At 42.2% G+C, this 22,480-nt stretch overlaps 1 protein-coding gene across 1 annotated transcript; it reads left to right on the forward strand.

The window, feature by feature from the left end:
* The first annotated feature begins 16,960 nt into the window (after positions 1-16,960).
* LOC147442185 (uncharacterized) lies at positions 16,961-17,895 on the forward strand. The gene is made up of 2 exons (XM_086529608.1): positions 16,961-17,026; positions 17,170-17,895. The coding sequence occupies exons 1-2, from the start codon at positions 16,961-16,963 to the stop codon at positions 17,893-17,895; spliced, it is 792 nt and encodes a 263-aa protein (XP_086385734.1).
* The last annotated feature ends 4,585 nt before the right edge of the window (positions 17,896-22,480 follow it).

The raw sequence follows: 22,480 nt of genomic DNA on the forward strand, positions 1-22,480 counted from the left end.
CTTTGCACCTTGTTTAAGTGTTTGGGACACTCACCTGCTTGTAGAAAGAAGATAATGTCTTTTAGCTCCTCTTGACCTTGATATTTGGGTTCATATAGTTTCACACCTCCTACCGCCGTTTGAATCTTTTCATTTGCGAGTAAGTCTGCTTCCTTGTTATGAGTTCTCACAATGTGTTGTACCTGTGTTGCTTTAAAACCCTTCATCAAAGCTCTTACACTACTAAGCCACTCAAACAATGTACGATTCTTGCACCTCCAAGTCCCTTGGATTTGCCTGACCACTACCAAAGAATCACCTTTTATAATAAGTCTTTGTATGCCTAATTCTTTGAGCTCCACCATCAACATATACATTAGACACCTTTTTACCCCTTATGTAAGCATCCACAATGGGTTCCACATCTTTTTGTAGCTTTGAGGCCACAACCTTAATGGAAAGATTTGCTTTCTTTTTTGGAATTCTTATACTTACCAAATTTGGCCATTGCCTTCTTACATTGGCTGATAGGTGTAGAAGTTGAGGCCATGAAATGTTTGGCTTTTGGTTTGTAAATCCTCCAGAATTTTGTAGGGCTCTAGCTCCTTTCCCAATGGGAAGTCGTTGATACCAATTTCCCTTCGCCTTGATCTTTTCTTCCTACTACTTTCAGCTTCTTCCATCTTTGACTTCTTCTTCTTGTCCCTTCTGGCTGAATTTGTTCCTTCACTTCTCATGTCTTCATCCTTATCATGTGCTCTTGTGCGTTTTTCTGCCGGCATAACATCAAAGTTTAGAGTATGCTCATCTATTGCCTCTTCTAGCTTGATGATGTTGACTCCTCTTTCTTCCTCCTCATGTGGGATGGGAGGTATATTTGCTGGTGGTGGTGGTCGACGAAGGATTTGTGGGCCTTGAGCTAGTTCTTGCTGCACAGTGAGAGGAGGCGGTCTGGGGGGATATATGTCTCCCGGAAGTCACCTTGGATGTGGACAATTGTACATGCCATGGCCCATTTCATTGCAATTCCAACATCGCAACTCTTGAGCTTGTCTTCGTTGATTGTGATTCCCTTCTCTTGGTTGTCGTTGTTGAGGTAGGCCCTGTACTAGATTCAGAGTGAGGTTCTCAAGCTATTGAGTTAGCCTTTGTAAAACCTCTTGTTGAGAGTTATCTCCTATTTGTGAAGATTGTGCAAGAGGGGCCCTAATTGGTGCTTCCATGGTTTGTGAAGACTCCCTCTCACTCACTTCATTCAAACCCCTTGCTCTATGTGCTTGGAAGTGTAGTTTTCTAAACTTGATGATGGCTACCTCACGTGCTTCTTCGAAGGTGGATGGGAATTTTAGCTCTACTTTAGCATTTAAAAGTGGATACAAGCCAACCATGAATCTCTCTTTTTTTAGAAAGTTAGGTGCACCACCATGATTTTCTAATGTAGCCTCCCACCTACCCCATAGATTGACAAAGGTTGCTTCATAAGAGGGATAGTCTTCAAGTGATACCTGCTTTTGTCCAATAAGACATTTCCATAGTACTTCAGAAGTATCACCTTGCCCGAACTTGGAGAGGAAGCTTGCTCGCAGTCTCTCCCAGTTGGACTTGATTTGGGGTTGCAAGGTCTCATACCATGCTTTAGCTTCTGCTTTTAGAACCAACGGGAAGGCTCGTAGCTTTACTTCCTCTTCATCTCTCTTGGATATGAGATGTGCCATCTCCAAGTTGTCAAGAAACTCTTGCGCATCTTCCCCACTTCTTGCATAGAACGTGGGAAAAGAACTTGACATTTTGTTTAGAATTTTTGAAATTTCTTTTTTTAAAAGAAACTTTTTTCTTACGGGCCGCACAAGATTGTTGACACTATAAATCTGATTACATTAAAATGAAGATGTACACATCCATTGTTAATTCGTACTTTATCATAGGTAGAATAAATGGATTAATTGAAGCATTGATTTCATTGAGGCAAGTGGATCCAAATATCCTCCTTATGATAGATTGAAACCTAAACTTAGTTGCAATGATTATATGAATGGATTGCCGAGAAATAGGCCTAAACGGTTCATTGTTTTGATCGTAATTCATGTGCTACTCCTCGTTGTTGGTTTGAAGACCTTGTTCCTTCATATGGCCCTTGAGCACCCCTTCACCACTCCTTGTTCCTGCCTTTAAAACAAAATGAAAATGTGAACATCAAAAGAAGTTTCATAATTGATGATTGGAAGTATAATTGGATTGGGTGATGCCAGTATTTCTCTAAGTCTTTCTGCACCAAACATAAAAACAATGCGTTGCTCGAAAAAGACTTTTCCATCTATGTGAACATTTACTCTAATGTGTTGTGCAAAATGAAATGGATAGATGGGAACTCCATTGTTCATCACTAAAAAAATTGAAGGTAACTTGGAAATATGTTCCTCAGTGGGGGCACCACTTTATGAGGGTGAGCTTTTTGAAATGGGGCCTCTAAACCCAAACCAATGGGCCTACCCTCACAAAATGTTTGTAAAGAGGTACGCACACTACTTGGGGCACCACCTTCTTTTGGGAGTGGATAAGGAAAACAATCAAAATAACATTTGCACTCACCCACTCAAGCAACACACTTTGAGAACCCTTACTCTATGTACACTTTGGACACTTGACACCATCAACGATTATGCAACCCAATGCCGTGCATCAAATGTAAATATGCAATTTGTGGAATAGCATTCACCTTCTCCCCATAAGAATACCCATGATACATCCAAACTCCTCTTCTCTCAAGGACTCGTCAAAAAATCATGCACACAAGACCTGCCTCTCAAAAAACACACAAGAGAATCACCTACATCGAACTAACACACTTTGCATAGAGAGCTCATCTCCATCTATGCAATGCCGTGACAAATAAAATCACCATGAGAGGTAGCCACATGCATATGTAATGAATAAAAAGAGAGTTGGAGTGAGAATTTTCTTTAGACCAATTGAATAAGTGTGGAGAAACAAACCAATGGTAAACTTAGAATATAACACTTACTTGATTTCTCGCACACCTTTTAAGGGGAGGACAGACGCTGGCTAACCATCACGAATTGTGACACTTGAAAGTTTTGAAGACGATTTAATGATCATTAACATAACCATGAGAGAGATCATGATGTATTTACAAGTTATTGAGGGGCTACAAATGATTTATTGGGTTGATGGAGTAAGAGATTGTAGAATAGAAAGAGTGGAGGATAGAGTTGCACTTCCTCCAAAGAGGAGGGTTAGGAGGGAGGATGTGAAAGAGGGAGAGTTGGGGTTTTCTCTACTATTGATCAAGAAACAACATGAAGTTGAAAATATAGGTGTGTGTCCTTGAGTATCTCCAAGGGGGACTATTTATAGTTGTGTAGGAGTGGGATTATGCTACACTTAATTAGGGTAGGTGATTAGCCCTAATTAAGTGTCCTTTGACCACTCATTGAATATTGGACATAAAAGGGACTATTTATTCACCAAAAATATCATTTTAGACCGTGAAGGCTCCATAGGGGTGCATAATGTAGGTGGGCCCCACCATGAGGCCCTACGGGTGGCTCCTGCGGGGTATCTCAACTTGTCTGTCTTGGCATTTAGAAAGCATCTTTAGGTTGGTCCCATCACATGCAAGTGACCTTGAACACTCATTGCTCTTCTAGAAGATGAGTAGCGGAAAAATAAGATCTCACCCTCTTGATTTACTTGATTTACAGTTTCCTTTTGCTGTGAATCTGACAGATTTACACTATTTTGACCATAACTTTTTACCTGTAGCTCGAAATGACATGCTTCAAAAGGCAAATTTGACCTTCTCAACATGTTTGATATGAATTTGGACTATTCTTCACGCCCATGCACCAAGGAATTCGGTTTGGAAGGTCCACACTAGGATAGGGAACCTTTTGCTTCCAAGTCTTCTTGTATGGGCCCTTTGCTTGTATGCATCCAAGGGGAATCATGCTTTTTCAAAAGGCTATGATGCTTAAACAAATAGAGGAGGGCCCAATATTATTTTCTTGTGAAAAGAATATACAATTGGAGTCTTTTTGAAAGGAGAAAAACTATATGTATATTCTTAAGAGATATTGGGCCACCTATGTAGGGGGCATAGAAGACTTGTAGAGATGGACCATAATCTTTGGTAAAGACAAGTGGAGAGCTGATTTCCATGGTAATTTATCTATATGGGATGGAAGATGGATATATTATTTTTCTACTACTAATTCACAAGAGTTAAGAAAGTTTGGGGGTAGATAGTTGGTTATTGTATCTTACTTTTATTTACAAAGCAAAAAAGAAAAGGGTGGTAATATAAATATATGACTAAGGTGACATTTTTGGGAAGAGTACAATGTATGTGTCGCCACAAAGGTTAAACGAAGAGGGGGAATTTAATCTAGATAACTTAATAGCGTAGAAAAATATATACACATATGAGGAAGAGGACGTTGAGTAGGCTGAAAAATGTTGCAAAAATATGGTTACCATTTTATGCCACTCACCGGTAACCCATCTCGCCCGATCCTCCGTAGCCAAGAAATATACACTTCTTACTCTTTGGTTCTAACTTATTCCTGAAATCCTTAGGAATATGGCTATAAGCTTCACAACCAAAGACTCTGAGATGCTTATATGAAGGTGCCTTGCCTGTCCATAGCATCTCGGCCACTGCACTCTTATCCAGAACCCTACGAGGAGACCTGTTGATCAAATGGACTACTATAGCCACTGCTTCCGCTCCATCAGGCAACTCAGCATTTGACAACATGCTTCTGACCTTCTCTTGTATGGTTCTATTCATACGTTCTGCAACTCCATTTTGTGAAGGATTGTATGGGGTAGTAATTTCCCGCTTTATCCCTTTTGCTTCACAAAAGTCTTGGAAAGCAACGTACTCTCCACCATTGTCAGTTCTCAAGCACTTCAGCTTCTGACCACTTTGGTTCTTCACAAGTTGCAAGAATTAAAGACCCTGAGCACCTCATCCTTGTGCTTCAGGAAGTAAACCCATACTTTGTGAGAATAGTCATCTATGAATGTACAAAAGTACGTTGCTCCCCCTAGTGAAAAACTAGGCATTGGTCCGCATAGATCACTGTGCACAAAGAGCTAACCGTTCGTCCCTACGATTCCTCTTTGATTTATGAGGTTCCTGTGTTTGCTTACCATAAACACAATGCTAACAAAAGTCGAAATATTGAAATGGAAATCCAGGCAAATAACCATAATGAGAAAGTATTTCCATTCCTCTTTTTGACATATGTCCTAGCCTACGATGCCACAGTGACACACTTGGCTACTCAATCACATTGATTACATGGTTTTTAAGCTCTGAAACATGTAAAGTGTACAAAGTTCCTGACTTGCTACCATGTGCTACAGTCATCGAACCTTTGGAGATCTTCCAAGTGCTGTTCCCAAAAACTGTCACATAACCCGCATCATCCAACTTCCCTATACTAATCAAGCTCTTTCGGATTGCTGGAACATGTCTGACATTATTGAGCCATAAAGAAGAGCCATTCTGAAACTTCAACTACACATCTCTCACTCCAAGTATGTCACAAACCTGCTCATTGCCAAGTCTGACATAATCTTTAGTAGTCACATATAATGTAAACCACTCTTTGTGCGGAGAAACATGTAAAGATGCCCCTGAGTCGATAATCCAATCATGCATAGCATGTCCGTCCTCTGCCATCAAGAAAACAGAATCAAGATTGCTTGTGAGGAAGATGTCACCAGCTGCTATACCAGAATCACTGTCTGAACCAGATCCTATGACATTCACCTCTTCAATCTTCACTAAACTCTTCTTTTCATCTTGCTCAGAACTCTTTGTTTTGCCTTTTTCTTGTTTCCACTTCGTACAGTCTCTCTTCATGTGACCCTTCTTGCCACAATGGTAGCATTCTATGTCATCTTTTGACTTCGAGTCACGGGACTTACTTCGTTTTTGTGCCTTCTTACCCTTCTTCTCTTTAGACTGTTGTCTCCCTCGAATGACCAAAGAACTATTGCCTTTTCCTTTGTCAATGTTCTTCATGTTCACTTCCTCTGTGAGCAAGCTGCCTTCTACATTGGCACTTGTAAGACCTTCTGGTGCGACAGAATTACTTAACGCTGTACGAAAAGTATCCCAACTATCTGGCAAAGTGATTAAGAGAAACATAGCCTTCACTGAATCTGGAAAGACTATCTCCTGTGCTGTTAACTGGCTGAAAATTGTGTGAAATTCATTGAGATGATTTGACATAGATGTCCCTTCCTTCATCTTCAAATCCACCAATTTCTTGAGCCAGTAAATCTGAGAAGCAACACTTTGTTTCTTGTACATACCACATAGCTTTTGCCATACGCCATACGCTGTAGTCTCTTTTGCTACGTTGAAGTAAACATTTTCTGCCAGTGTCAGCATGATTGTGGAACAAGCTAACTCGTCAAGCTCTTCCCACTCATCTTCAGCCATACCTTCTGGTCTCTCCCCTTTGAGCTTCAGTGGCTTCACTTGTTTTTTTTGCACCAAAACCTGCCAAATCTGCTTCTTCCAGAATGGAAATTTTGTGCCATCCAGCTTCTTTATGTTGTAAAGAGTCTCACTTTGAGAAGATGCCATATCTGCCAAACTGTTTACTTTTGGGAGAAATCCGGCAGAGTTTCCCCTGTAAACTGGCCTCTGTACATAGTAAACAAGCTGTAAACAACAAGCTGAACACCTCTCCTCAGGAACTGTCAGTATTTTGAAGAATTTTGACAAAGTCTCCCCTGTAAACTGAGCTCTGGAAACCAAAAGATAGCTCAAAAAACAACCATAAATAGCTGACCAGTGACAAATCTGAAAATCTCTGTAATATGCTATCCTGTAAGCATGCACTATCTCCTGTCTGAGCGATGACAGAACCTGTATCTCTCTCAAGACTGAACCCTGAACAATGCCTCAACGGCCTGACACATAAGATGCAATCCAGTGTCTACACAAAGTCATACATCCTATGGGATAAAAGTCGCTGAAGAGGATGTGTGTAGAGGGGAACTCTAACAACTTAATCCACCTCACACTGGGTAACCGAGCCCCTAGTGCTTGGCTTCAAAAAACCTCACACACGACCCTCGCAGATGGCTCAGCAAACTGTCCAGAACTAGCATACATCCTACAATAGACCAATCACTGTCCTATGACTGCTACGGCGGTCTGTCTGCTAGCGTGACTCACAACTAGCAGGCCCACAATTGGAGTACATCAATCTGCAATACATGCCAGTGGTGTCAAGCCGTCGTATGGCCACACCTCCCCTGGAACCTGGTAAGCACAAGAAGTAGCAATGAAGACTGCAATATATATATCTGATGATATATATGTGTACCTGGTCTATAGATGATGCTTTGAAGACGAATGAGTGATGTATGTCGATGTCGATATTGATGCCGACCACCTCCTGCTTGTCAATCTACACAAGACGGGTTTCTTTGCGGCTGAAAACTATCTTCTGATGTAGTGCTCAGAATGAAATTCTGAGGGCATAAACGGCTTCGAAAGGGGGGTAAAACCACAGGCCACCTGCTGGAAATACTCCCGGAACACCGAGTGTGAATTTCCAAGCTCTGGATCCAGAATCTGCCCGAAAAGTGCGCGCGCGCGATTACGCAAAACCACACTGAACCAAGCTCAGATACCAATTGAAGTCACGGAGCGGAGCGTGGATCGACTCTCACACACACACACACACACACACACACAGATACATAGAGATCTTACACAGTACGCAGAGAATTTGTTTTGAAGGGTTATCTCTCGAAAACCTTATTATCCACAAAAGTATAAGTGAGTATATACAAAGAGTTAGTGATAAGTGAGTTAGGCGGCCGGCCGGCCATATCCGTATAAGAGGCCACTTGGGCTTTAATCCCAACACAAACTAGGCCATACATATCCCTCTTGCAAGATATTATGCAAGGTGATATTTAGAGCAAAATGTCCGCCACATGCACCTTCATGATTCTCTTCCAACACTCTATAAAGCTCCTCCCGCCAAGGTACATGTCTCAACACGAGATCAACCCCTTTCATGTACAAGACATCACCAATCAATTTGTACCTGTATGCTCTATGCACAAAACCATACTTCTTAGACTTCTGAATCTCCTTTGGAATGATTCCTATTAGCAAAAACTCCTCTTCTTGAGCCAAACTTTCCCGGCCATGATAAAGAGGTAAATTGGTCCTCAACACAAATAGCTCCCCAATCATGCTTTGAGCTGCTTCATGTGCCTCTCCATTTAGAGCCCATTCAATGTTTTTGATGCTCCATGCTTCAAACTTTTTTAATAGGCCTTTAATTCTGAAACACATTTCCTTCAATGAGGTGTTCTTACTCTTCCACACACCCAGCACTTGCTTCACAACTAACAAGGCATCACCTTTTATGCTCAACCTTCCAATCCCATGCTTCAAACAAGTGTGTAATCCGGCTTCCAAATTAGCATATTCAGCCTCATTGTTACTATGAGCATCCAATTTGAACCCTCTCTTGCATACTAGCTTTCCCTCTGGATCATAAAGTGCTATACCCCCTGAAGCCGCATCATGGCTCTTTCTGTATGAGCCATCAAAGAACAAAACATGTGCATTGCTGATTTGTGGCACTTCTTCAACTACCTTTCTCACCACCTCTTCCTTAACAAGGAGGGGATTCTCCTTGTAAGTCAACAAATCAGCTAGGGTAGCTCTTGTAATGTCTTCGACTAGAAAAGAGAACTCAAACTCTTGCAGTTCAATTACCCATTTCTTGACCACATTTGACATGTTAGCGCCATTAAATAATTAAGGCAAAAAGGCATAACTTGTCAAGAAAACAAAAGGTCGTGGTAGCAAGTAATGATGAAATCGTCGACAAGCAAATATTACACTGGCCATCACTAGCTCTACTTCCGAGAATTTTCTCTCTACTACCAACTTCACTCGGCTTGCACAATACATTGGCCTCATATAATGGCTGCTCTTCCCATTTTGCAATAGCATGGCTCCAATGGCATCATCCCCTACTGATGGATTTACATAAAGCACTTTCTCCCAATCAAGAGCCTGCATGGCTGATAGCCCCCCTAACACCTCTTCACACTTGTCATCCCATTGTAATGAATCATGCTTTGACACCTGTTGTAATGGATAAAGAAGCTGTGAAGACAATGGAATAAACCGCGCCATGTACTTCACTTTGTGTATAAAGGTTGCCAATTGCTTTGTACTCGTAGGTGATGGAAGAAGAATAATAGACTTAACCTTGTCTGGATCAGCCTCAATGCCATTTTCTGACACCATATGGCCCAATAACTTCACCCTTGGCTATGCTAAATGACATTTCTTTGGATTTAGTTGTCCTCCACATTCATCATATCAAGCCAATACCATCTGTAGCTTCTGATGGTGTTCAGCCCTACTGCTATAGACACAGAAGTCATCCATAAAAGCTTTAACACAACTACCAATGAATGGTGCCAATACCCAATTTGCCCTCTCTTGATAGAAAGATGGTCCATTTGACAACCCAAATGGAAATACTGTATAGCAATAGCAACCCCATGGAGTAATGAAAGTTGTCTTTGTGCGGTCTTTAAGAGCAATATTCAATTGAAAATAGCCTGGAAAACCATCACACACACTGTACCTCTCATAACCTGCCACACTGAATCCAAGATCTGATCGATGAATGGAAGAGGATATGGTTTCTTCTTAGTGGCTGCATTTAAGGGTTTAAAATCTACACAAACCCTCCACTTCCCATCCTTCTTTGGATTGACTACTACTGGACTCACCCATTTTGTGGTTTCCACAGGGACTATGAACCTTGCCTTCAATAACTTGTCCACCTCTTCCCTCAAGGCTTCCATTTGCGCTTGACCCATCCTTCTTAACCTTTGCTGCACTGGCTTAGCACCTTCTTTCAGCTCTATATGCATCTCTTCTCCCTTAAACCCTCTGATCTCTTCATATGAAGTAATGAACAAATCAGGAAAACTAGCCAGCCTGTGAAAATATTTCTCCTTCTCCATAGCTGAGAGGTCTGCACTGATCATTTGTGTCATCAATTCCTGCTTCTTTGATAATTCAACCTTGGTTTGCATCAGCCCTTCAATCACTTCATAAGGCCCTTCACTTTCATCTTCAACCTCATTTGCAAATGCAACTAAACCAGACTCCTGGATTTCTTTGTCTATCAAAAGAAATGCAACATCAGCATCCTCATCACTGTTGGTAGTGCTATCACTGTCCTCATCAGACACTATGGAATAGTCTTCGTCACTAGACTCATCCTCATCCTCGTAAAGCTCCTCCAATCGTTTCCGTGTGTCCATATTATATAGCTTCTTGGCACCTATCTTTCCATAGAGGCTAATCGTACCACGTCACCAATCTTGAACGGCTCCCACTACACGTAACCATGGTCTACCCAGTATAATAGGATATGCTCCCAACCCCGCTGGCATCACATGAAAATCAACCACTACCTTTGCATCATATGCTTCCACTTCTAAGCTCTTTACAACACCCAAACATTTTACTTTCTGATGGTTTTCCAATCTAATCCGAAAGCCTGACACCCCAGTCACTATAAGATCCATCTTCTCAACGCATGAGTGTGTTATGATGCATATTTGGGCTCCACACATCTACCATTGGGAAAATGTCTGGTAGCTCGTCCATTGCCAACACCTTCACTGAACCTCTCTCTGGCTCTTTCTCCATTGGGTTAACCATCCTCTTCCACTGTCGCTTTAGCTTAGGCACCATCTCTATAAGATGCCCAAAAGTAACATCTGCCTTCCTGCTTGTCAGATCCTCCTTCAAGTCATAGCTTAATTGCCCATCCCCTAGTGGAAAATCTGAAACATGAAACTTGCAACGAGCCCTTCTTTTCCTCTTGGCCTTGACATCCTCGCCTTCATGACTCTTTTCCTTCTTCTTACTAGGACCCGGGGCACTTCTTCCTTCCTTGTCCTCTGTAGTCCTCTTCCCAATAGGCATCACTAATGTATCCTCTAGCTTTGATGCCTTCTCCAAGGTGACCACACTTATCACTTTTGTCTTCCCCTTTTCCTCTTGGGTTAATCCACTGGTTCCTTCTTCTCCCTTAATTTCAATGACATAATCATTTGACCTAGTTAGCACCTGTCTTGGCAATGGATACATGTCTCCCCCCATCCTTGGTGGCTTATCACATTGTGGGCTGATGTGGCCCAACTCTCCGCAATTATAACATGTGGGCGTCTGTCTCCAGAACCTACCATTGCTTTGTCCACCACCATTCCTGGGTCTTTCCTCACCTCCTGGCTGATTTGCAAACCTCTCTCGCGACCTCGATTGTTTCCCACTTGACCTAGCATGTTTAGGCTAATATTCTTCATTAATTCTTCATTAAATCTACCACTTGCCTCATGTCTTGCCTTAGCCCATCATCTTGCACTGCTGTAGTGACCACTGCTTGCATAACCTGAGGAGTAACAGGAACCACTAGTTCATGATGAACCCCTGGCATGCGACCTTGTAAAGAGTCCATAGGCTGAAATTCAGACCTCATGGGCAAAGACTCTACTCCTAGCTAACTCATTTTTTTCAGCTTCCACTCTTTGTTCCTTGCTACCTCTAGTGCATCTTCATATGTCCTAGGCTTCTTTAGCTCCACTCTCCAGCGTATATTCTCCCAAAGACCAGCCAAGAACCTGTCCTTCTTCATCATGCCAGGCGGGGGTACTTGTGGTGCTAAGGCCTTGCACATCCTCTCCCATGCCAATGAGAACTTACGTATGTATGCATCTACTGGCTCACCTTCCTTTTGCACCAAGCCTTGTACTTCTTGCCACACCTTGTCAGGATCTTCTGTCTTCACAAACTCCATTTCCAATCCATGCCTTAGATTGTCCCAACTCAATCTTACAGGTGGATCAGCCGCACGCAACTCCTCTTCAAATGCTTTGGACCACACTCGTGCATCACTCTTCAAACAAATTTGGAGAAGACGTAGAATATGGTTGCTAATGTAGGCAACCTCCATCTTTTCCAAAAAGTCCTCCACATCTTCATCACTTCTTCCATGAAACTCCGGATAAGAGAAAGCCATGGCTAACCAAGTTACAATGCTTTGAGAACCCCTTTGAACACACGTACAAGAACCCAAAAAAATTTACTAACCCAATCCCTAGAAACTTCAATAGAGCTTGTCTTTAGATAAGGACAAACACAGGCATATCAAATGAGTTTTCATAGTTGATCATTGGAATTACAACAGGCAAAGAGCATTCCAGTATCTCTCTTAATCTTCTTGGCCCGAACATAAAGACTATGCACTGCTAGAAAAAAATCTTCCTGGACACATGAACATTTATCTGGATTCTCTGAGTTAAATGAAAAGGAGTGATGTGAGGGCCATTTTGATCATCCATTAAAGCCAACCATGAAGCTCCCAAGAAGGCACACCTGACTTATCCTCTGATTTTGCCAAAATTTCAACAGCATAACAGCATAAATGGCTTAAAAGACCAAAAGACCAGCCATCATATCTTGGAAAAAATTTGGCAGAGTTTCCCAAGAAGTAGAGTAGTAGGAACCCAAAATATAGACTGTATATGTATGCATAAACTGCCAACAATAGAACCCAAGAATCAAGTAGGAATCACTAGTACATAGCCTATGGCGAGGCCACGAAAAGGGTGCTCCACCTACCTGTATCACCGAAAGGATCTCCACATTTGAGAATCCCCCAGCTCAATAAAACCTCACGCTATCGACCCTCACACGAAGGCTAATGCAAATCGCGTATAGTCAAGTCTCAGAAATGACTATCTTCCAGACCAAGTCTCAGAAATGGCTGGGACTACCAAATAAAACCAAGTATGGCTCCACAAAGGCGTACAATGGAAGTTTCCATAAGTAACGTACAATCTAGCAGACAATGCGCTCAAACAGGCGCCAAATGACGCATACTCACAACAATTGCAAGTGACACCACTGCTAGTATATCATTGTACTCTAGCCATCTATACCTGTACCTGTCCTTGTAACCTGTAACCTGTAGTCTGCAACGTGTAATCCCGAATCTTGAAGCTTGAAGCTCGAAGCAGAAGGTACTCCAAGATGATCCTCCGTGGGGGCGCCAAAAGAATGTGAGCGGGATGGAAACACACAGAATGCCTCTATAATGACCCGACACACACTCTTGGGAAGATACACACACACACACACACACACACACTATGGGGCACCACTCGGCTTACACAATCCACCTGGCCGAGACAGGGAACACACCGATGGAGTGAGAGGGGAGAGACTACCCGTTCGCCCACTCCACACAGACACACACACACCCAAAAAAACTCAACTCAAAAGAGGAGAATTTATGATGTTTAAATACAATAGAGCTTGGGCCAACACAAATGGGGAAAATAGCTCACACAATATGGGTAAAATATGCCAGATACAATCACAAATTGGAGCAGAAGCTTCGCTCATAGGAGAAACTTACATAGCCAAAATAGAAGAAAAATAGTGAGGAATTTGGCAAAATGGACAACGCCATCGCGTCCGGAACAGCCCAAAACCCGAGTCTACAATGTCAAAGTGCTCAAATCTGACCTCAGATGAGCAGTTTACGGCCAAAACAAGCTCCAAAATGAGCAAAAACACAGTTGCGGCTGTTCCTCCTCTTCTCTCCATGTTTTTTTTGGTCTTCTCTCAGTTTTTTTAGTTCCCACACTTAGCTTTATTAGTTGGGAACCCTTGGCCTTTTAGATGACCTCAAACGAAGGCCAAAAACTAACCTCGCAGTGCATAGTTGTCACCTTTTTGCATCATCCGCACACCTAGCACTCAATTTTTTCCAATAATGCATCCTGCAACCACGTAAAGTGGCCCCAAAATATGGTCCTCATGATGACCTTTCTGCATAATTATCACAAGAAAACACCCATGTTGTGTGCATACTTCTCCACGTGCAAGTATTGACCCCATTCGACCTCCTGACGCCACTAGATGCCATCTGACGCACCTGCTTACCTCATGTCGTCGGCCCATGGATAGATTCCTCGAAAAGTTTTACGCGCTACCAACTCCTCATTATTGTAGAAAAAACACACTGGTACTGATGATAGTGAAAATCGATGCACTACGTACATGCTGTCCTACCTGTACACATGTTGGCTCTGGAAAATGGGTAATCCTTTATTCGATGCACCATGCATGTATATGTACATATGCACAATCCCTTGCTCCAAAAAATTCCTGACACCACTTTGAGGAGATGGTAGTGCTAGCTTTATACCTAGTTTCTCTTCCCCCTATTCCCCTGGTCAATCAGCAATCCTACATGCACCAAAGACTTTCTACCTAGCTATGATCACGACATTTGTAGTTGGCATCCCTAACTTCCCGTAATAGAGCTCAATTTCATCTTGCTGTTGGCGGGGCGTATATTAGTAGTCCATTTTGCAGGCTTGATGGCTATTGTTGGTGCCTTTGAGGTGGTAGTGTGAGCACTTGACACATGTTGTGACCTCTACATTGGATGCATGATATCTTCAGTGCGGTTTTTTTTCCTATCTTTGACGCTCCTTTTGTCTTACTGTGTGTCCCTAGGCCCTGGTGCCATATTATGCACGACTAGTTGAGCCCTTCTTTGACGTGCTTGTTTTGTTCTTATCTTCAATGTTTAGGCTTGGGGCTTATTAGGTGCTCCATGTGCATCTCGACTACTAGGGGTGATTCCCACTTGTCCTGCAAGCCCTCCTCTCCCCCCCCCCCTCCCCCACCCCTCCCTTCCCCCATTTTGGTAATTTTGCACTCTAGGGATTCTCTCCGTTGCACTTCTTGTTATGGATCATCAGGGTTTAGTGATAGATGAAGACATCAATAAATTCTTAAAAATGTTGGTGGCTAGGAAAATGTCATTGAAGTATGAAGATGCTCCGATGGATGAAGGGGAATAATTGGACCCACGACCCTCTAAAGATTCCATTATGAAGGATGCGACTCAGGCGAGGGATCCGAGACCGTTGGTCAATAACGCTCCTATTATGGAATTGATATCTTATTATTTATTGCAGTTGTGACAGGTGGAAAAGGCTTGAACGAGCTAAGCTATTGCAAAAGGATATCATATTTTATGTGCATTCTATTATTCAAGTGCTCTTTTATGAGCTTTGGCCATTTATGACCGGCCGGCCAGTTTGTAACCAATTGACCATTCAAGAAATCTATATAACAAATACGTGCAAGAGGGAAATGGTCACTCTTGCACGAGGGGAGATTACACCCAGTGTCTATGTATTCTTCTCTCCTCTCTTCTCTTCTCTCTCGCTGTGCCACGCGTAGCACTCCGCTCTAGGAGGTGTGCATGTGTATGTTCTCTTCTTCTCTCTCGCACGCTCTCTCACTCTGTTCGCGTGCATCGTTGATCATGTTCTATGCGAGGCGTTAGGTATGGGGATTCGTTCATTTATGATTAGCAGTGTGTTGTTTTGGGTATTTTGCAGGGCAGCCACGCCTTCGGCTGTAGCAGTGGTATCAGAGCTGTGGCTATGCTCTTGGGCTTACAACGGTGATGGCTATGGAGATTGTTGTGAACAAAGATAAGTCATGCTTCTTAAACTTATTTTTTCTCGCTTGAAACTGTATGTATGTGATTAGTACAAATCTCCTAAGACAAGCCTAAACATTGTCAACATAGTGTTTAAAACTCTTAATAATAATACTAATAATATCGACGTAGCTAGTGTACGTAGTTGATTAAGAGAAACTCTTAGTTTTATCGAAAATGTGTACAGTAGACGAAGAAGAAGAAGAAGAAAAAATAAAAATAAAAAACAAATCGATGTTTTAAGAGCATAGGTGAATCAAAGACATACAAGAGGAGCTCGAGCATAAATTTAAATCGAAATAGGTGTACACATACATATATACATATATATCTTTCTCGTCTCTTCCCTCAACATAGGAGGCAAACATAGGAAACCTTGTAATGGATATGATAAAGAGAATTCATAGCTCCGTCTCAAGGGACCCCCCAACACCAAGATTCCACGGGAAATATCACTAAGGAAAATATTAATAATAATAATGCACTCCTTATTTTCAAAAATAAAGGATGCAAGATGGGAGCGAGCCCCGTCTGCACAGCATTATGAGGACGATATGCAGTAGCCGCGGGTTCCGAGCATAGGCGCAGGACTCATCGCATTCACAAACACCAGCAAATCAGATTTTCTCTCTCGCTCACTGTTGTGAGCCGTCAGTTTTCCCTCTCCCTGCTTGATCCGCAACCAACCCCCTCCCCCTTTTCCCGCCAACCACACCCTCTTCCTCTCCCTCTCAATATCTGCAGTTGCGATAACATGCAACGACACTAATTAACTCTCTCCCCACTGGAGTCCGCCGCTATCCCTATCTCTCCCTGCTTGACCCACAGCCATACGTTTCGCCAGTTGCAACCGCACTCTCTCCCTCTCCACACTTTGTCCATCACAACTCACACACACCACACAAAGTAGTGGTTCTCTGTGGTGACCTCCCGTTGCCTGCTTAGCCACCATGCAGAGTTGCAAAAGGGTGACTCTCTCTCTTGGTCGTGTCCTCAGCCGGTAAACATTACATTCTCTCTCTGTCTCGGTTGTTGGACACACCCGCACCCTTGCACGTTACCCTCTTCCTCCTCAGTTGCTGGATGCCAACACTGGGCTGTGAAAACTGAGGTCTGCACCCTGCTTTGCTCATGGAACCCACAACCACACACCCCCAAAGGGCAAAGAAAGCAGCATGCAGACGAACACATAAGCACCCAAGACTACGGGCCTAACAAGTAGGGCTACTTCCTTATGTAATCTGGCACGAATGCATACAAACCAACAATGCTTATATTGCATGCCCAGAGAACGCTGCAATGGGCTGATGGTAGAGTACTACCTCTGCAAGCTTACAATATTCAACATGGAGATGCTGCCAAGAAGGGGGTCTCACATTTTCGGTGCTATAGGACGAGCAGGCGAATCAAGTGTACAGAGAAGTTGCCGGCCAGGAGTCATAGTTCTTGACACTCGCTCTCTCTCTCTCTCTCGCTCGTTCCGCCCTCTCTCTATCTCTTGCATGACGCCGAGTCTCATCAACAACTGAAGCAGCAATATGATTCAAATTTTTAGAAACATCTCCCAGTCCCTTCTAGGCCACTGGCGGCAATCCAATACTCAGGAAACTGTCAACCTCCTGTCACACAAGGAGATAACCTATCCAACCCATTCAATGTTGATTATTATGTATATGACAAATGGTTCTATCTGCTTTTGATCAAGATCGGCGCGTCGGATGAACGGCATTGGCGCAATGAGACAAGGCTGCATGTTCACAACCCTAGAGGCAAGGTGAACTGGGAAGAGACTGACACTCACATTGACATATTTGATGACAACATTGATGACTGGAAAAACGTGAGCCATTGTGTACATCATTTGTGGGAGCTCAACAATTTTGCTGCTGCAAATTCCAGCTCCGTCGGATGGACCAAGCGACGAGCCATGAAAAGGCACTTCACTGTCAAGGATAAGACTGTCAGAGTCGTCGTTCGCACCAACTGGATCAACACTTACCAATACGAAGTCTCCATATCGCTACTTCACAGTGTTGCCCCTCTTGTGGAGTATAAGGGCAATTGTGCTGATCTACAATGTGCCATCTACCTTTTCACTGCCTGGGCGTGGTTCTCTAAGGAACCAGGCTGTGGTGTGATTGATGCAACAAGAGGTGGGGTCTCCAGAGGAAGTAAGTTCATTTATATGGCTCAGCTTGCTCACTTGCATAAAGCCCTAAGTACTCGTGAGTATGAATTGAGAGTTTGTCAGCATGAAGATCATGGCTTCTACGTAGCGTAAACATTAATCATCACATTGAGCTGCATATGAGAATTTGTGTGTGTGTGTGTGTGTGTGTGTGTGTGAGAGAGAGAGAGAGAGAGCTCCTCGATCGCGACTTGCACATGCTTCGTTCTCTGTAGAATTCGTTCCTTCATAACCTGCAACTTACCCCCCCTCAGCCAGTGGTGCTCTCTCTTCATCTGATAAGGAAGCCTCCCCCTCATGCAATTGGCGACCATCGACAACGCTCTTGAGCGACTGCTACAAGGCTTTTTTTTTTCCACGTTTAAAAAAAAAAACTTTAGTCTTGCCATTTTATTTTGTATGCAGACATTGGATTCGATTCACATGGATTATCTTAGTTTGGCATTTTGGCATTTTGGCCTTTTGAAGCCACGTAATATAGCATTTCATTTCATTTTCGATCTATCTCTCTTCCCCCTCCGAGAATGACTAGCTACCGCAGTAGACATCGACGAAGCTATGTAGTGACCGTTGCAATACTTTCTCAGACGATGCCCAATGTACAGCATCCTCAGGCATTGACACCGACGCTGATGACGATTTTTTCAATCTTTTGTTATACTACATTTTTTTTTGTACCTAGACATTGTATTGGATCCATAAGGATTATATCAATTTGGTCTCATAAGCTTTTTGCAGACAGTTAATACATTAAGGAAGTCATGCTGTCCTTCGTAAGCATATGTGCTTGTATTTTTTATCATCAACTCTGGTGTTCTATTGTTGCATATTCTAGATGTGGTAGCATAAAAAAATTTAAAATAATACTAATCATAATCATAAAAATCATCACCTTACGTAGGTTCCATGACTATCATTGGCCAATTCAAAAAATTGATGACCACATTAAAATTAGAGACGATAATCACGATCCCAGACCTTGGTTGATGAAGTCAAATACTCATCGACTGCAAGGTATCCACGGGGCTGCGCAATCTGGGATGATTAGCTAGGCTCATTGACACAACACGATATGGAATTATATCAAATCATTATTATAGTTTTGGCTAGGCAGTGATAATTTTTTCATTACTGGTTTTTGCATAATGTATTTGTTACTCATTTTTCTGCTTGCCGCCTGTAGTAAGAATAAAAATAAAATTGGATACAATTAAATTTTTACATGCCTTGGGTCACATTAAGGCAAAGAATCCTTCCACATTACTGATAGGTCCTTTCCTTTTATCTCATATAAATAGTCAAAATTTTCTAACTATGTACAATTCGTAAACCTTAAAGCAAGGACATCCTTAACCAATACCTCGTGCTAATTGCCCAGCACAACCCCATTTTAATATTGTTTGATTTTGACCAATGTAGGTGGCAATATTGCAATTTTGTGTGCTTATTTTCTAGAAATCTCACACTCTCACCTAGCATATGAGCTGAGTATTCTAACAAGATAAATTGAACCGTTTGCTTTCTGATTTCAAGTATGTATTGAGACACAAATGATGGGATAGAAAATGGTGTTTACAAGAACAGAATTTCAAGTAGTACAAGAGTTACGCTGCTCAACACATGAGTTGAAATATTACAAGCCCTCATGATCGCCACACACAGGAATTTTTATCGAGATGATTTGTCAATAAGCTATGTAGTTACTCTGGTGAGCTAAGGTTCTTTGAGATACTGAACAACAATTTGTAAGTACTTTGATATACTCCAAAGTGGTGTCACACAGAAAGCTAATATTTTTATGTCTAGCCTAGTCCATTGGTCACCAACACGCAGATTCGCCGATTTAGGCAGTGTGTAGATACTCATCTTGGTGCAGATCCGCCAATTTAGACACCACATTGATAAATTGCAAATTCATGCTTTTTTAAACAATATGAAATGCAGATTCGCCGATTTAGGCAGCATTAGTGTAGATTCGCCGATTTAGGCAGCACGTCATATTGGTGTAGATTCGCGGATTTAGGCAACACCAATCACAAAATCATGCTGCAGTGGCTGGCCACCACTGTAACTGGTATGATTTTGTTACCTGGGGGTACATAATGAAAGTGATTTGTATTTGGACTTATATTGTGGAATTGGAATTGGATTGGGATTTGGTATCTGGTGATTATTATGGCAGTGTTTATGTGATGAGACTTGACATTATGAGATTAATGATGAGTGTGACCAATGATATCCTGATTCATCAGGGTATGACATATACTGCTTATTCTAGTGGTATGGGACACTAGAATAGGTAGTATGTGGATGACGGCAGGCATAAGCTAATGTTGTTTTGTTTCATAAATTTTCCTTTTATGTGATGTTTTTGACACAACATACTAATCATTGTTTTTGACAAGTATTGTTTGCAGATTTTTATCTTCGCGACCGAGGACAGTTGCTTTCCAACGGAGAGGTATGTTATGGAATTGATATCTTATTATTTATTGCAGTTGTGACAGGTGGAAAAGGCTTGAACGAGCTAAGCTATTGCAAAAGGATATCATATTTTATGTGCATTCTATTATTCAAGTGCTCTTTTATGAGCTTTGGCCATTTATGACCGGCCGGCCAGTTTGTAACCAATTTGACCATTCAAGAAATCTATATAACAAATACGTGCAAGAGGGAAATGGTCACTCTTGCACGGGGGGAGATTACACCCAGTGTCTGTGTATTCTTCTCTCCTCTCTTGTCTTCTCTCTCGCTGTGCCACGCATAACACTCCGCTCTAGGAGGTGTGCCTATGTATGTTCTCTTCTTCTCTCTCCCGTGCTCTCTCTCTCTGTTCGTGTGCATCTTTGATCATGTTCTATGCGAGGCGTCAGGTATGGGGATTCATTCATTTATGATTAGCAGTGTGTTGTTTTGGGTATTTTGCAGGGCAGCCACGCCTCCGGCTGTAGCAGCTCCCACGAAGGAGGACTTGGCCCTCGGTGCTAGAAATAAATGGAAAGAAATAGTTCATCCTGCACAAGATTTCAACTTTGACGTGAAGGCCCTCAAGGCAGCTATGCCCCAGGGGTCAATTTTTATGGAGGTGAACAAGGGGTCAACCACTTTTGCTGCTATCAAACCTTGTATCTCATTCGCAAGCATCTTGAAGAGTCCTAACTACAAAGACTGTGTGGGATCCATGGCTTCCAAGATGTTGTGTGAGGCAGACAAAGGGACTACAACTGTGCAACCAGATTTTCATACCGGGCGCGTTTCGACCCCACTTTTTAGGTTAGGGTCCGTGCAAAAATGCTAAGGTTCGAGATTCTGCAAATCTACATATAGGTGGCGCAAAAAGTTTTGGTTTGGTTGCAATGTGCACAGACACATTGCAATGTGCACAGTAGTACAATGAAATAGGTGTATGTATGTAGATTGTGGTTACAAGTCGTAACTGACTATTTTTAGTAGGCTTCTCAAAGACTCTGTGAAGGGTTGGAAACATGTTATCCAACAATGATGGGCTTAACCAGGTGAAGTTGTACAAGAATAACTTCCATCCTTGGAAGTTTAGAATGACCAATTCCTTATGGGCAAAGGTTATTGAGACTACATTGATGGAGAGCATGAGGTAGCACCACTACTGCTAAACGAAGGTGCGAGTGGTGCACAAATTAATACATTTAAAGATTGGAACCAGGGAGCTCAAAGAGTCATGTACTGGCTTTTTATCAGTGTACAAGACACTATGATTGGGCCTATACAGGATCCTCAATCTCCTAACGAGGATTGGGAAACTTTGTTGTCATTGGATGTGACCAACACAAAGGCAAGGAAGTTGTAGTTGAAGACTGAGGTGAATATTGTGCAAAAGAAAAGCATGTCCATCAATGACTATTTGATGAAGATAAATAACTTATGTGAGTCACTTGCATAAATTGATGTTATTATCGATGATGATGATAAAGTAGAAGTTTTTCTACGAAGTTTGGGTCCTAAGTACAAACAATTTAAAATTGGCATCCATCTTTGAGAGAACATTCCCTCATTTACAGAACTAGTGTCCTTATTGATTGTGGAAGAGAAGGAATTTGAGGAAGACTCATCTATGCAAGGTGAAAACAATTCTAAACATGTCATTTTCAACAATAGAGGAAGAGGAAAAGACGTGGTATAGGTCATGGACAAGGCCAAGGAAGAGGCAACCATTAAGCACAATAGCATAACACCAATCATGGCCAAAACACAGGTGGTGGTCAAGGAAACTTTCGAGGCAAGGGGAGTCCAAGAGGTCTTGGAAATGTGCATTGCAATAATGCAAGCCAACACGGAAATGTACTATGTTGGGGCTACGAAGGATATGGTCACTTTGAACGTGATTGTCCATATAAGAGGAAGCAAAACAATTATGAAACCACTAGAAGGAATGCAGATGAGCACGAGAGGCTATTTGTGGTACAACACATGTTGAGTGCTATGTATACAAATGTGGCAAAATCCAATGATAAGGTATGGTACATGGATTTTGGTGCATTGAATCACATGACCAGCCATGGTGAATGGTTTTAAAAAATGCAGACTTTACAAAGTCCTGGTTATGTAGAAACTAGAGATGATACTGCACATCCTATTATGCATACAGGAAATGTGTCATTTTCTATGACATATGGTAAAGTGAATTACCTGGCTAATGAAC

Source organism: Adiantum capillus-veneris, chromosome 14, assembly GCF_014529385.1.
Source record: "Adiantum capillus-veneris isolate H3 chromosome 14, ASM1452938v2, whole genome shotgun sequence".
NCBI classification, from domain to species: Eukaryota; Viridiplantae; Streptophyta; class Polypodiopsida; order Polypodiales; family Pteridaceae; genus Adiantum; species Adiantum capillus-veneris.

Coding starts and splice junctions, on each gene's coding strand:
- LOC147442185 (XM_086529608.1), top strand. CDS start 16,961: ATGGAGATGCTGCCAAGAAGGGGGTCTCACATTTTCGGTGCTATAGGA. Junction 17,027..17,169: donor GACGAGCAGGCGAATCAAGT/GTACAGAGAAGT, acceptor TCAAATTTTTAG/AAACATCTCCCAGTCCCTTC.